The 12,652-nt window shown below is 45.8% G+C and overlaps 1 protein-coding gene across 1 annotated transcript in view; it reads right to left on the bottom strand.

Moving 5' to 3' along the window:
* LRP1B (LDL receptor related protein 1B) overlaps positions 1–12,652 on the bottom strand; it is a 1,757,966-nt gene that overhangs the window by 75,250 nt on the left and 1,670,064 nt on the right. Inside the window, exons 80-83 of the mRNA XM_040358043.1 lie at positions 11,373–11,489; positions 8,501–8,674; positions 5,141–5,266; positions 379–543 (exon numbers count right to left, since the gene is read on the bottom strand). Coding sequence (XP_040213977.1) covers positions 379–543; positions 5,141–5,266; positions 8,501–8,674; positions 11,373–11,489 — 582 coding nt within the window. The remainder of the gene's footprint in view (positions 1–378; positions 544–5,140; positions 5,267–8,500; positions 8,675–11,372; positions 11,490–12,652) is intronic.

The following is a 12,652-nucleotide window of genomic DNA, read 5'->3' as shown; positions in this document are numbered from 1 at the left end:
CTCTCTCAAAAGTAATTCCCACTCAGCTTGCATCTGGAGGCTGGGATACGAACGCAGATTGCTGTATTATGCATAAAGCTTTGCAGGCATTAGAAAAATCTATTTTTAACATTTCTATTTTCATCCCAGTTAAAAAAAAAAGGGGAGGGGGGGGGGTTGATTATTTCAACATCAAGTCAAGTTTTTAATTTATCTGAAACGTTTGTTCCATATGGTTGGTCGAGGGGAAAAATGCAATTATTATTAACTAGGATTAATGATTAGCGGAAACGTGGATTAATAATTAGAAGGGAAATCAGGACGCACATTGGAAGACAACAAGTAAACAGGATAGTGCGAGGTTTATGGAGATTGTCGTGTTTAATTACAAATATTTACCCAAAGCAGAAGCGGTACATGTCCCTCCGTTCAGGCAGTAATTAGTGCAGTGGTTCATCTCGCATCTTTCTCCAGAGAAACTGGGCCAGCAGTGGCATCTTAGAGCGCCCTTCTCATTTATTATACATCTGCCGCCGTTTTCACAAGTCAGTTTGCATAAGTCATCTGCATTGTGACAAAGAAAGAATGACGTTAAGCTTTAAAAAAGTTTCTAAGAGAAAACCGCAGTTCAGTTAAAATTAGTTTTAAATATATACAACAAAAGTTGAGTTTTTCACACCCCCGGGAATGCTCTCATCTCTTCAAATCAATGTATAAAAAAATGTGGCCTGGGATTTTACAGGCACCCAGACTGTTAATTCATAAAATAATAAAAATAATATTGTCACATTATAACACATATATTATAAAAAATGGCATAAACACATATTAACCATTTCCCGACTGGCTCACGTACATATACTGTGGCAGGTTGGCAGCCCTGCGCGAACCATCATATAGGAACGGTACCTCCTTTAAGAGCCTTAGCAGGTGTGCACACACGCCTGCTGCACAGCGGGGGGGGACGCGATGCGTGTAACTGGTGGTCGCGATGCCCACCGGCCACTCGCGATCACGGGCACGAGAGCCAAAATGGGGATCTGTGTGTGTAAACACACAAATCCCATTTCTGTCAGGGGAGGAGAGACAGATCATCTATTTCTAGTAATTAGGAACAGCAATCAGTCTCCTCCTCCAGTGAGTCCCATCTCCCCCACAGATAGAAAAACACTGAGGTAACGCATTTAACCCCTTGATCGCCCCCTAGTGTTAACCCCTTCCCTGCCAGTGACATTTACACAGTAATCAGTGCATTTTTATAGTACTGATCACTGTAAAAATGTCAGTAGTCCCAAAAAAGTGTCAAAAGTGTCCTATCTGTCTGCCACAATGTTGCAGTCCTGATAAAAATCGCTGATCGCCGCCATTACTAGTAAAAAAATTAAAATGCCATGAATCAATCCGCTATTTTGTAGATGTGATAACTTTTGCACAAACCAATAAATATACGCTTATTGCAATTTTTTTACCAAAAAACATGTAGAAGAATACATATCAGCCTAAATGGATGAAGGCATTTAAAAAAAAAAATTGGGGATGCTTATTATAGCAAAAAGTTAAACATATATTTTTTCAAAGTTTTCGTATTTATTTTGTTTTTTTGTTTATAGCGCAAAAAAGAAAAAAGCGCAAATACCACCAAAAGGAAGCTCTATTTGTGGGGGGAAAAAGGACGTCAATATTGTTTGGATACAGTGTTGCACGACTGCGCAACTGTCAGTTAAAGCGACGCAGTTCCGTATCGCAAAAAATTGCCTGGTCATTAGGGGTCAAATCCTTCCGGGCTGAAGTGGTTAAAATGAGAAGTGATCAACGCAACAGCTTGGGTTTAGTATTCTCATATTCCGACACATTTCAAGACACTCTCTTCTTCAAGGGAACAGAGAAGAAACCAAGGGATCAAAACACATTGAACTAAGGGAATGCCCACCCACAACCGTGCAGCAGGTCCAGGGGCATCAGGCTTGAGAGGATCACATGCACCACTCTTCTTGGATATGGAAGTTTTTCTACCGTAAAAAGGTTGCAGGCTGGGGGAAAATATGTAAGTCCAAAGTCGTGTAGCAAGTTGCAAGGATTAATGCAGTGTAGTTGGAGAGAGTGTCTCACAACATGTTTGGATATGAGCAATGGTGTCCCTAGGGGGGGCAGAGGGGGCCCTGACCCCCCCAACATTATGCTGTGCCCCACCATGTGCCCCCTCAAAAAAAAATGTTTTTCATTATTTTTTTTGTATTTTAGCTGGCCGCCACTGGAGTAACACAGTCTCTCCTGAGAGGGAGAGCATCCCTAGTAAGCTTCTGCAAAGGGATTCCTCCCCCTCCCTCTGCTCACTGATACTGCAGAATGCGAGCGCTCACACAACCACAGCCGCCTGATCTGCTCCTTCCCCTGCATCCTCATTGGCATGGAGAAGAGCGAGTTGCAGAAAGGACTGCACGAGCACTGTGGGGGGGGGGGAGGGGGTAGGGGGCCCAAGCCGTCATCTCAGTTACTAAAAAAACAGACTGATTTCTCCCATCCTTAGGACAGGAGAACCAGCCTGTAAATTCCGAGAGTGGTGACTGCAAGCTGAGCCGAGTGTCAGTCTATGACACTCTTTCACAGCCCAGCGAGTCCAGCCATCCCCCCTCCCTCTCCTCACGTACGAGCAGGGAGGAATACAGCTCCTCCTCTTTCTTCCAGTCCTGCCCACACTATCCCGGCATGCTGTATCTGAAGAGAGGGGATGCGTGGATAAAAAATATGAAAATCAGCAGCATTCCTGGCTGTGTGAATGATGCCTGGCATTCTAGCCTGAACAGTGGGTAAGTGTGTGCACTGCAGACTGCAGTACACTGTAATCACTGAACTGCATTATTTCCATCCCTTCTCTCCCCCATCTGTCTCCCTCCCCCTCTCCTGTTATTTCAAGACATTCACAATTTACTTTCAGTTAGGCAGGTAATATATGGTGCAAATTTATTTTCTGCATCCACAGATTGCAGGAAAGAAACTTGCAAGATTCCCCCATCAACACAGACAGTGGTGACAGGGGAATATGCCTCCTGCCCAGCAATTGTATTCTCCCGACAAACAGTGATTATCACCAGAGGAGGCTCTAGGCTTTGTGAAGGCTTAGGCAAAACTTGACATGGGGCCCCACTCTCGCCCATGATGGGTGTTCCATCGCCCCACGACAGTGATTATCACCAGAGGAGGCTCTAGGCTTTGTGAGGGCTTAGGCAAAACTTGACATGGGGCCCACTCTTGCCCATGATGGGTGTGCCATCGCCCCACGACAGCTTATGCGACAGTCCAACATACATCAGACACGACCCATTTAATTTCCCAGAATAACCGAGACAACACAAGCTCTGGTACTGGTTCCAAAATGAATGACTCTTTTAATGGTAAAACTCAGGTTTTTATACAGTTCACAACCAAAAAGCATGTTACAGGGATAATGAAACTCTCCACCCCCAAAACATCACACAATGGGGCTTCATACACATTCTTTTAGATAATAACATTCAGATGAGTTAATTATCCCCCAGACGTCCTGACTCCGACAATAAGCGATTCACCTGCATAATACACATTCCTATGTCAGACGTTCTGTCTCCGACACCTGATCATCAATAGGCTTTTCACACCATACAGTGTCATTAGCATCCACAATGAAAGGTCTTTCAGGAGCCAGACTCAATTAACACCTCAAAGTTAGACATCTGACCTTTACAGACTTAATTAGTACAATAGACACAAAACAGTATTAGCATCACATAATGGACAATGGAATATCTTAGGAGTCTATTGACCTGTTCATAAGGAACAACTTGTAATATTCTAACATATCCTGCAAAACATGAATTATCATTGCTCAGCCATCCTATGCCCAAAAGGGGCATCGGATGACCCTAGACCCAAGAGTCATTAGTGACGCTGGCACAGGAGTACCCCACATCCTTCAAAGGTCTCTGGGTGTCACGGGCCATTCTGTTACATCGGGAAAAATAATTCAAGGACAAGAGCCTCTTCCCCACAACCCTGACCAGTGGTTGTTGGGGTCTGCGGGCAGGGGCCTTGCTGGAATCTGGAAGCCCCCCAGATCCTGCTCTTTAATAACTAAGGGGCGGGGCCACCCGGTGATTTCACCTGGTGAACTCGCCCCCTTGTGACATCATTGACTGAGGGCATGCTGGGTCATTGACGTCACAAGGGGTGGTGTCACCGATATTCACTGGTTGTTGGGAACGCTGGCGGCCCTGCTCCTGATTTAGGGCTCTTAAAGCTGCCTGAGCACAGCAGCACACAGCTTGATTTAAGCCTCTAGTATTCCCCTATACAACAGAGGGAGAAAGAGAAGAGAGATGACATCATCAATCTGCTGCTGCTCCTTCACTGCTAAGGTCATAGTTTGGGGGCAAGAAGGTGACCTTGCTCTGTTGCTTAACTGCAGCAGAAAAGATCAGGTCACCAGGTTGTTTTGTGGAGTGGTAAGTAGAGATGAGCCAAACGCACCTAGGTTTGGTTCGAGAAAGGTTCGGCAAACTTTATTGATGTTCAGATGCCGAATCTAAACCCCATTGAAGTCAATGGGAGATGAAAGTTAAAAACCAGCAATGACCATTTTCTAGGCTAATAGGCAAGGGGTTGTAAAACAAATGTCACAGGGGACATGGTACTAACATGGGGAGCAATGTAACAAAGCAAAAAAAAAATCTATTTGTTGGGGGAGCGTAAAATACCAACAGACCTTTATCCATGGCTATTATTAGTATTTAGTCAATGTTATTGCCCAAATATGGCCATGTCACTATATTTGGTCAGTGATGTCAGCACTATCCCCGCCCATTTTTTCATGGCTGAGAGTTCCTTGCCAATAAAAGAATGGTGCTTGGTGACAAAACTGGTTGCTAAGGATGTGGCAGATGCCAGCATCTGCCTCTTCCTCAACAACCATTGACAGAAGCAAGCTGTCATATATAGTAGTAAACTACTAAACAAGAACGTCTGTTGTTCAGACGAATGTCCAAACAACTGAAGCTCAAGGACAACAGATTCCAAATATGTATTTTAATGGCCTGGAATCCAGCTTTAAATCTAACATTAGCAATAGCAAAACAAAATTATCAAAGCCTACAGTCTATCGCTGGAATCAAATGTAACCATTGCTTACCTGCATAGTTCTGATCTGTGCATGTTCCGTTCACTAGAACTTTTCCTTCTGGACACACACAGGAAGCACTGGTGGGATTCAACAGACAGATGAACTCACATTTGATATCCAAACAAGGGTTGGGCACTGTCAGGAGGAAGCAAACAGGAAGTCAGGAAACAAAAAATTTGTGGGCCTAATTAAGCCCGCAAGGCAGCTGCGGCACACCTCTCATCTCCACCTCCACCTTGTCTCAGCAGTCGGTAGCAGAGAGGAGAACAGAACTCCTCTGCCAGATCCTGCACGTAGAGGCTTTTCTCCAATACCAACCCTCCCAACCCCCAACATCTCAGTAATCGAGGACAGAACTCTTCCTACATATCTTGTGCCTCTCTGTGCAGTCACAGTCTCCACCTCCCTTGTCTCCACCTCTGCATTGAGCAAACTCTGGTAGTTGACTCCAGTGCTCCTGCAGACCCCGCACATTCTGCATTCCAGCTTCGCCCCAGCTTCTTCCCGGCAGCAGGTAACAGCTCAAGGTAACAGGGGGTGCACTGTGATGTAAGGCAAGGTAGGTATCACTTGACTTCTGATGGTGGGGCAGGGCATCCATCAGAAATGTTTGTGCTCCTTACACAGCTTTAAGCCGGGCCCCCCTGGCCTGACCACCAACACCTGTACACACTCAGGCCCCCTAACACCTGTATGCATTCAGGCCCCTAACACCTGTATGCATTCAGGTTCCATAACACTTGTATGCATTCAGGCCCCCTCACACCTGAACACACTCAGCCCCCCTTACACCTGTATGCACTCAGCCCCCTCCCACTTTTATGCACTCAGCCCCCCTCACTCCTGTACGCACTAAGCCCCCCTCACTCCTGTATGCACTAAGCCCCCCTCACTTCTGTACACACTCAGGCCCCCTAACACCTGTATGCATTCAGGCCCCCTCACGCCTGCAAGGACTCTGCCCCCCTCACACCTGTATGCACTCAGCCCCCCTTAAAACTGTACACACTCAGCCCCCTCACTCCTGTATGCACTCAGCCCGCTCACTTCTGTATGAACTCAGCCCCCTCACACCTGTACGCATGCAGCCCCCCTCATATTGGTATATATGTCAGCCCCCCACATCTGTAAGCACACACAGCTTTGGCCCCTCCCTGTACACAAACAGACACCCTCCATTTACTTCACAGCCCTCACATGTAAAGGAGCTCTTTCTACCTAGTCCCAGCTCTTGTTTCCACAAAGCTGACACATGTTGTTGAGACACAGAGGAGTGGCAGCTGATCACAGTGCACAATACAGTACAAGCAGCACACAAGAGGGTCACCCATGCAGGTATTATCCAGAGGTGGCAGTAATGAGCTAGATGCGTAAGCTCAATGTCACAGAGCAGCAGGATCTGCTGAGTTTGTTTCTGAAGTGCACAAAATGGCCACCCTTCACCTGCTCCAGACTTCTCCTGGCTCTGCAAGGCAATGGGCCCCTCTTGACACCTGGGCAACCTACATTTGTATCAGATGTCCCCCCTGGTGGCAGTGGGGGGGGGGCTCTTGACATCTGATGTACAGTGAGGGAAAACAGTATTTGATCCCCTGTTGATTTTGTAGGTTTGCCCACTGACAAAAAAAAAATGATCAGTCTATAATTTCAATGGTAGGTTTATTTTAACAGTGAGTCAATCACAGCGGTGGAGCCGCGTTACCCGGAAGTAATCTCCGGGAGAGATGTCCGCGGCCGGAGGGGGGTCGAGGGGGGCTGTGGGGGCTTCAATCTAAGGTAAGGAATACATAATGAGCTAGTATGCTATGCATACTAGCTCATTATGCCTATGTCTTGTAGGTTTATTTTATTTTATTTAATTAAGTTAAGGGTATACAACCACTTTAAAACTATAGACTGATCATAGACTGGTCAGTTAGGAAACCTACAAAATTAGCAGGGGATAAAATATTTTCTTCCCTCATTGAAAGGGGGGGGGGTTGCTCTGGACACATAGGGGTTGATTTACTAAAGGCAAATAGACTGGGAACTGCAGTTGCTCCAGAGCTTAGTAAATGAGCTGAAGCTCTGCTGACTTTCATCATCCAATCATGAGCAGGCAAAAATTCTGGGCCAGATTCATGTACCTGCGCTGCGGCGTAATGTAACTCATTTACGTTACACCGCCGCAACTTTTCAGCGCAAGTGCCTGATTCACCAAGCACTTGCGTGTAAACTTACGGCGGTGTAAGATAAAGCCGTCTGGCGCAAGCCCGCCTAATTCATGCTCCGTGTGAAAATTTCCCGCCGTGCTTTGCGTGAAATTACGGCGCCCCGACGTGTTTTTTGAACGGCGACGTGCGTAACGTACTTTCGTATTCCCGGACGTCTTACGCAAAAATAAAATTGAAATTCGACGCGGGAATGACGGCCATACTTTAACATGGCTGGTCTAAATCTAAGCCATGAAATAGCAGGCTTAAGATTACGACGGGAAAAACCGACTAGCGACGATGTAAGAGAATGCAACGAACGCGCGTACCTTTGTGGATCGCCATAAACAGCTAATTTGCATACCCGACGCTGGAAAACGACGCAAACTCCACCCAGCGGCCGCTGTAGAATTACACCTACGATCCGAAGGCGTACAAAGCTGTACGCCTGTCGGATCTATGCCAAAAGCCGTCGTATCTTGGTTTGACGATTCCAAATCAAGATACGTTGCGGCAAATTTGAAAATACGCCGGCGTATCAGTAGATGACCCTCTGTTTTTTTTTTTCCTTGCATGTGATTGGGTACTCTTAGCTAAGTGAAGCTTTACCTCATTTACTAAGCTCTGAAGGAACTGCACTTGCAGAGGGCAACATTCTATTTGCCTTCAGTAAATCAACCCTATAGTATTAAGCCCCATACACACTGTCAGTTTTCCTGATGGTTTTCTCTTCAGGTTTACCAAAACCATCTAATATGGGGTTAAACCTTAAGCTTTTCAATTTGAATGCAATCAGGCAGGCCCTTGTACTACATGGTTTTGGTAAACCTGAAGAGAAAACCAGCAGGAAAACTGATAGTGTGTATGGGGCCTGACAGATACAACTGGCCCTTTGAGGGCTTCCAATGCCAATGCGCCCTGTAATGAAATTGAGTTTTACACCCCTGCTCTTTATCATTAATGAATGAGGGAAGATGTATGCATGCTGCCCACAGTGGCCAATTAGCTTCTTTCAATGCAGTTTGGCTAAAAGAAAGTGAACATTTGATTTGGTTATTATGTTACAAGACAAAATTAGCCAATATTTCCTTTATACAATATAGACAACACCAACACATTCATTCTCATTTTGCCCTTTATTTTCTTATAACAGCCATATAATCTGAACTCTACTTACTGTGTGGCTGTTTGTAATGATGTGCGATTAAGACGCTTTTTGCTTTCTCCACGTTCAAGTTTAAAAACTCCATGGTGCCGTTGCCAGACTTCGGTATTCTAAATGCACCATTTTTAAGACCAGCGCCATAAATGTAATCCTCAAATATGTCTATTCTGTGAGGGTACATCAGTCCTGTGGGAGAGAAAGGCATATAAAGTCAGCCACTAGGCTGTTTATTAAGAACATAAAATCCGACGGGGCTTTGACCAGTGGGTGATGCATGAGGATGTTTGTTAAAATGTTTTACAACTCAGCTGTCAGTCCATTTTGTTTTATGTCCCCCATAACCACCACAGGCATCACACAGTGGGACCTCCAAGGTTTACACTTTTTACATCCCTGCTCAAAACTTAGTCCAGCAAAAAAAAAGGCAAAACAAAGGGTCACAAGTTTAGTTTTAAAGGACCAAAAAAAAAAAAATACCGTGAAAATACCCACCTGTTCAAAAACCAACATATTTGTTATATTAGCATCAGCTTTATTGAAGAAGTTTGTACAAGGCATTCATTTTAAAGGGGAGTTCCAGCCATTTGTATGTTTATTAAAAGTCAGCAGCAACAAAAAGTGTAGCTGCTGGCTTTTAATAAACAGGCACTTACCTGCTCCAGCGCTCCAGCGACGCGCCGGCCGGGGCTCCGCTCCTCTCCCCCCCCTCCCCGGCCGGCGTCTTCATCTTCAGTGTGGGCACCCGGCCGTGACAGCTTTCGGCTTCACGGCCGGGCACCTACTGCGCATGCGTGAGCGCGAGCGGCGCGGCACTGCGCATGCACGAGCGGCGCGGCCCGGCGCCGCGCCGTGTAATTGGCCAGGAGATCGCCTAGGACCTGTGACGTGTCCTAGGCGATCGCCTACAGCAGCCACTTCCTGAAGGCGATTAAGCTTAGTCGCCTACAGGAAGGAGGAAGTGGGACAGGAAGTCCCACTCGTGCTGAAGCCCCCACTCCCCCCCAAAAAAATTACATGCCAAATGTGGCATGTAAGGGGGAGAGGAGTGGGTTAAGAGGAAGTTCCAAATTTGGGTGGAACTCCTCTTTAAGTTTACAATGACTCAGTCTTTACATACAAATGTACAAGTGGCTTGAGGGAAAAAAATTATCACGAAAGTGATTGTAAAGTCTCGTTTTTTTTCCTATAAAAATACCAAATACGTGATACTTACCTGCTTTGTTGCAGTGGATTTGCACAGAGCAGCTCGTATCCTCTTCTTCTCAGGTCCCTCTTCTGTTATTCTGGCCCCTCCCTCCTGTTCAGTGCCCCCACAGAAAGCAGCTTGCTATGGGGGCACCCAAGCCAAGCCACAGCTCCCTGTGTCCATTCAGACACAGAGCCCTGACCCGGCCTTGCCCCCTCTCTCCCCTGATTGGCTAGCTGACTTTAATTGACAGCAGCGACAGCCAATGGCACCACTTCTGTGTCTCAGCCAATCAGGAGGTAGAATCTCAGATGGCGGAGACACTTGTCTGCATGCTCGGATAAGGCTCTGGTATGGATTTTGGGGGGACTCCACGCCAGGTTTTCGGCATGGGGTTCCCCTTAAAATCCATTCCAGACTGAAGGGCCTGGTATGCTTTTGGAGGGAGAACCCATGATGTTTTTTTTTTTATTTGGCGTGGAGTTCCCCCTCAAGATCATCAGAGCATGCCAAAGTCAGGTCAGTCAAGACGGCGACCCGAATTCAGTGATATTCAATGGGCTTAAGTAGGATCAAAGTCAGACCAAAGTAGTACAGGGAACATTTTTAAAGTCGGGCCGACTTGTGTCGGACCAGTTAAGACGGCTGCCATAGGGAAACATTGATTTTCACATGTCATGCGACTAGGGTTGCCACCTTTTCTTCAAGTCAAACCCGAACATTTTGGCGGCGTACAGCAATTTTTTGTAAACTATACATATATTTTGCTATTAAATAACATTTCTAATCATATGAAGTAAATAACAAGACTCCCCCTTTACATCAGAGTCCACAGAGTTCCCCTTTTACATCTGAACTTGCAGAGTTCCCTTTCACTGTAAGGGGGGACTCTGCAGATTCTGATGTAAGGGAGAACTCTGGGGCCTCTAACATAAGGGATGCTCTGGGGACCCTGATTTAAGGGGGAACACTGCGAACTCTGATGTACGGAGAGGACTCTGATGTAAGGGGGAACACTGTGGCCTCTGGTGTAAAGGAGAACTCTGATGTAAGGGGTTCTCTGAGAACCCTGATTTACCTTAGTGTACTCTCTCAGAGGCAGGAGAGAGAAGGAGGGAGACTTCAGTCACAGACAGGAACGGATGGTGAGCTCACTTACCCCTTGGCAGTCAGCACCACTGATCCAAATGTATCTGAGGCTGCTGGACTCTACATTTCCGGCCCCCACTTTCCTTTTCTTAGGCACAGCCCTGGGGATTGGAGTGAGGGCAGACACAGAGGGGGTAGGGGCAGGAGGAAGAGGTGCAGATCAAGCTCTCTCTCCTCTGTGGTCTGTGTGTTTGTGTGTAGGGGATTGTTATTGCTGGCTTTGGGCAGTGTGAAAGGGAGTGTAACAGGCACTCTTAGCTTAGACAACAGCAGCCAGCAACCCTGCTGGGAAGCCATAGTCCGGTCTGAATAATGTGTCCGGGATTCAGGCAGTCTGAAACCCGGATGCATGATTCCAAACCTGAACTGTCCGGGTGAATCCTGGACAGGTGGCAACCCTACATGTGACAGGAGCTCCTAATGTCGGAGCGTTTGTCGCACTAATGTGAACCCAGTCTGAAGCCATCTACTGAGTTGATTAGTACCATTCGTAGCTAATATACCAAAAATATATTTTTGGGGGTTCAGAATAATTTTACTTTCACATACCTTGTTTATTAGTGACCACCATAACTGAATCAGAACCATCAAGTTTCACAGAGCCAATAACGGACAATTCAAAGTCGGCCCAGTACAAACGCTGTCCGAAATGGTCAACGACAAGGCCTAGAGAAAAAACACATGAAGGGAGTTACTTCAGGATATATGTATATTTTACAGGAAATCAAAATAATTAATTCAAACTCAAGCAATTTGGCGAGAGAAAAATGTATTCCAGGTCACAGTGGGCCACTTGCCAGCTGCTACGTTATGCACAGCACTGTGCACTCAGCCACTCCGTCCAAGACCGCGGTGCAGCAAATTGCATTTGTTATACTTTTGTGTTCTGAAGGAATATTTCCTTTGATCTAGTGAAAATCCAGTGAACTCCGGCTCTTAATAATAAAACACAAGCTGTTTGTATTCTGTAAGATTTGTACCACACCGCAGTGGGGAACTATGTGTTGGGAAAGTTAAAGCCGGCATCCTTCCTAATAATGGGTTTATCTGAAATAAATTCTGGTGGATCAACTTATAGCCTACCACAATTTTTTATTTTTTTTCTCAGAAAACAAAACATTCTTTTGAAAGTTTACAAAAAATGAAGCAGAAAACTTCAAGCAGAACTGAGCTGATGCGGAACTGAGAACCAGACGCTCTGATGTGTAGAGAACTGAAAACGTAAGGGAAACATTAAGGCCGCGTACACACGATCGGTCCATCCGATGAGAATGGTCTGATTGACCGTTTTCATCGGTCCAAACCGATCGTGTGTGGGCCCCATCGGTTAGTTAACCTTCGGTCAAAAAAATAGAAACTTGCTTTAAAATTTAACCGATGGACGCCTAACCGATAGGTCAAAACCGATCATTAGTATGCAAAAGCATCGGTTAAAAACCCGCGCATGCTCAGAATCAAGTTGACGCATGCTTGGAAGCATTGAACTTCGTTTTTTTTCAGCACGTCGTTGTGTATTACGTCACCGCGTTCTGACATGATCGGTTATTTAACCTATGGTGTGTAGGCACATCAGACCATCAGTCAGCTTCATCGGTTAACCTATGACAACGGTCTTTCGGACCGTTTTCATCGGATGGACTGATCGTGTGTACAAGGCTTAAGGGGAACTCTAGTCATTGGAACAATTTCAGTCCAGTACCACCCTCTATATACCCCTTCATTATCAGACAATTTTTCAGTTCTTGGTGTTCTGATAATTTAACAAATATTCGTTCATGAAAAAAACTGTTTCTCTTACCCTCTTATAAAGCATATTTCATAACGCAGTA

This window comes from Rana temporaria, chromosome 6 (assembly GCF_905171775.1).
Source record: "Rana temporaria chromosome 6, aRanTem1.1, whole genome shotgun sequence".
Lineage (NCBI taxonomy): Eukaryota > Metazoa > Chordata > Amphibia > Anura > Ranidae > Rana > Rana temporaria.
The sequence above is the reverse complement of the archived record's forward strand: the minus strand, read 5'-3'. Positions and strand labels throughout refer to the sequence as shown.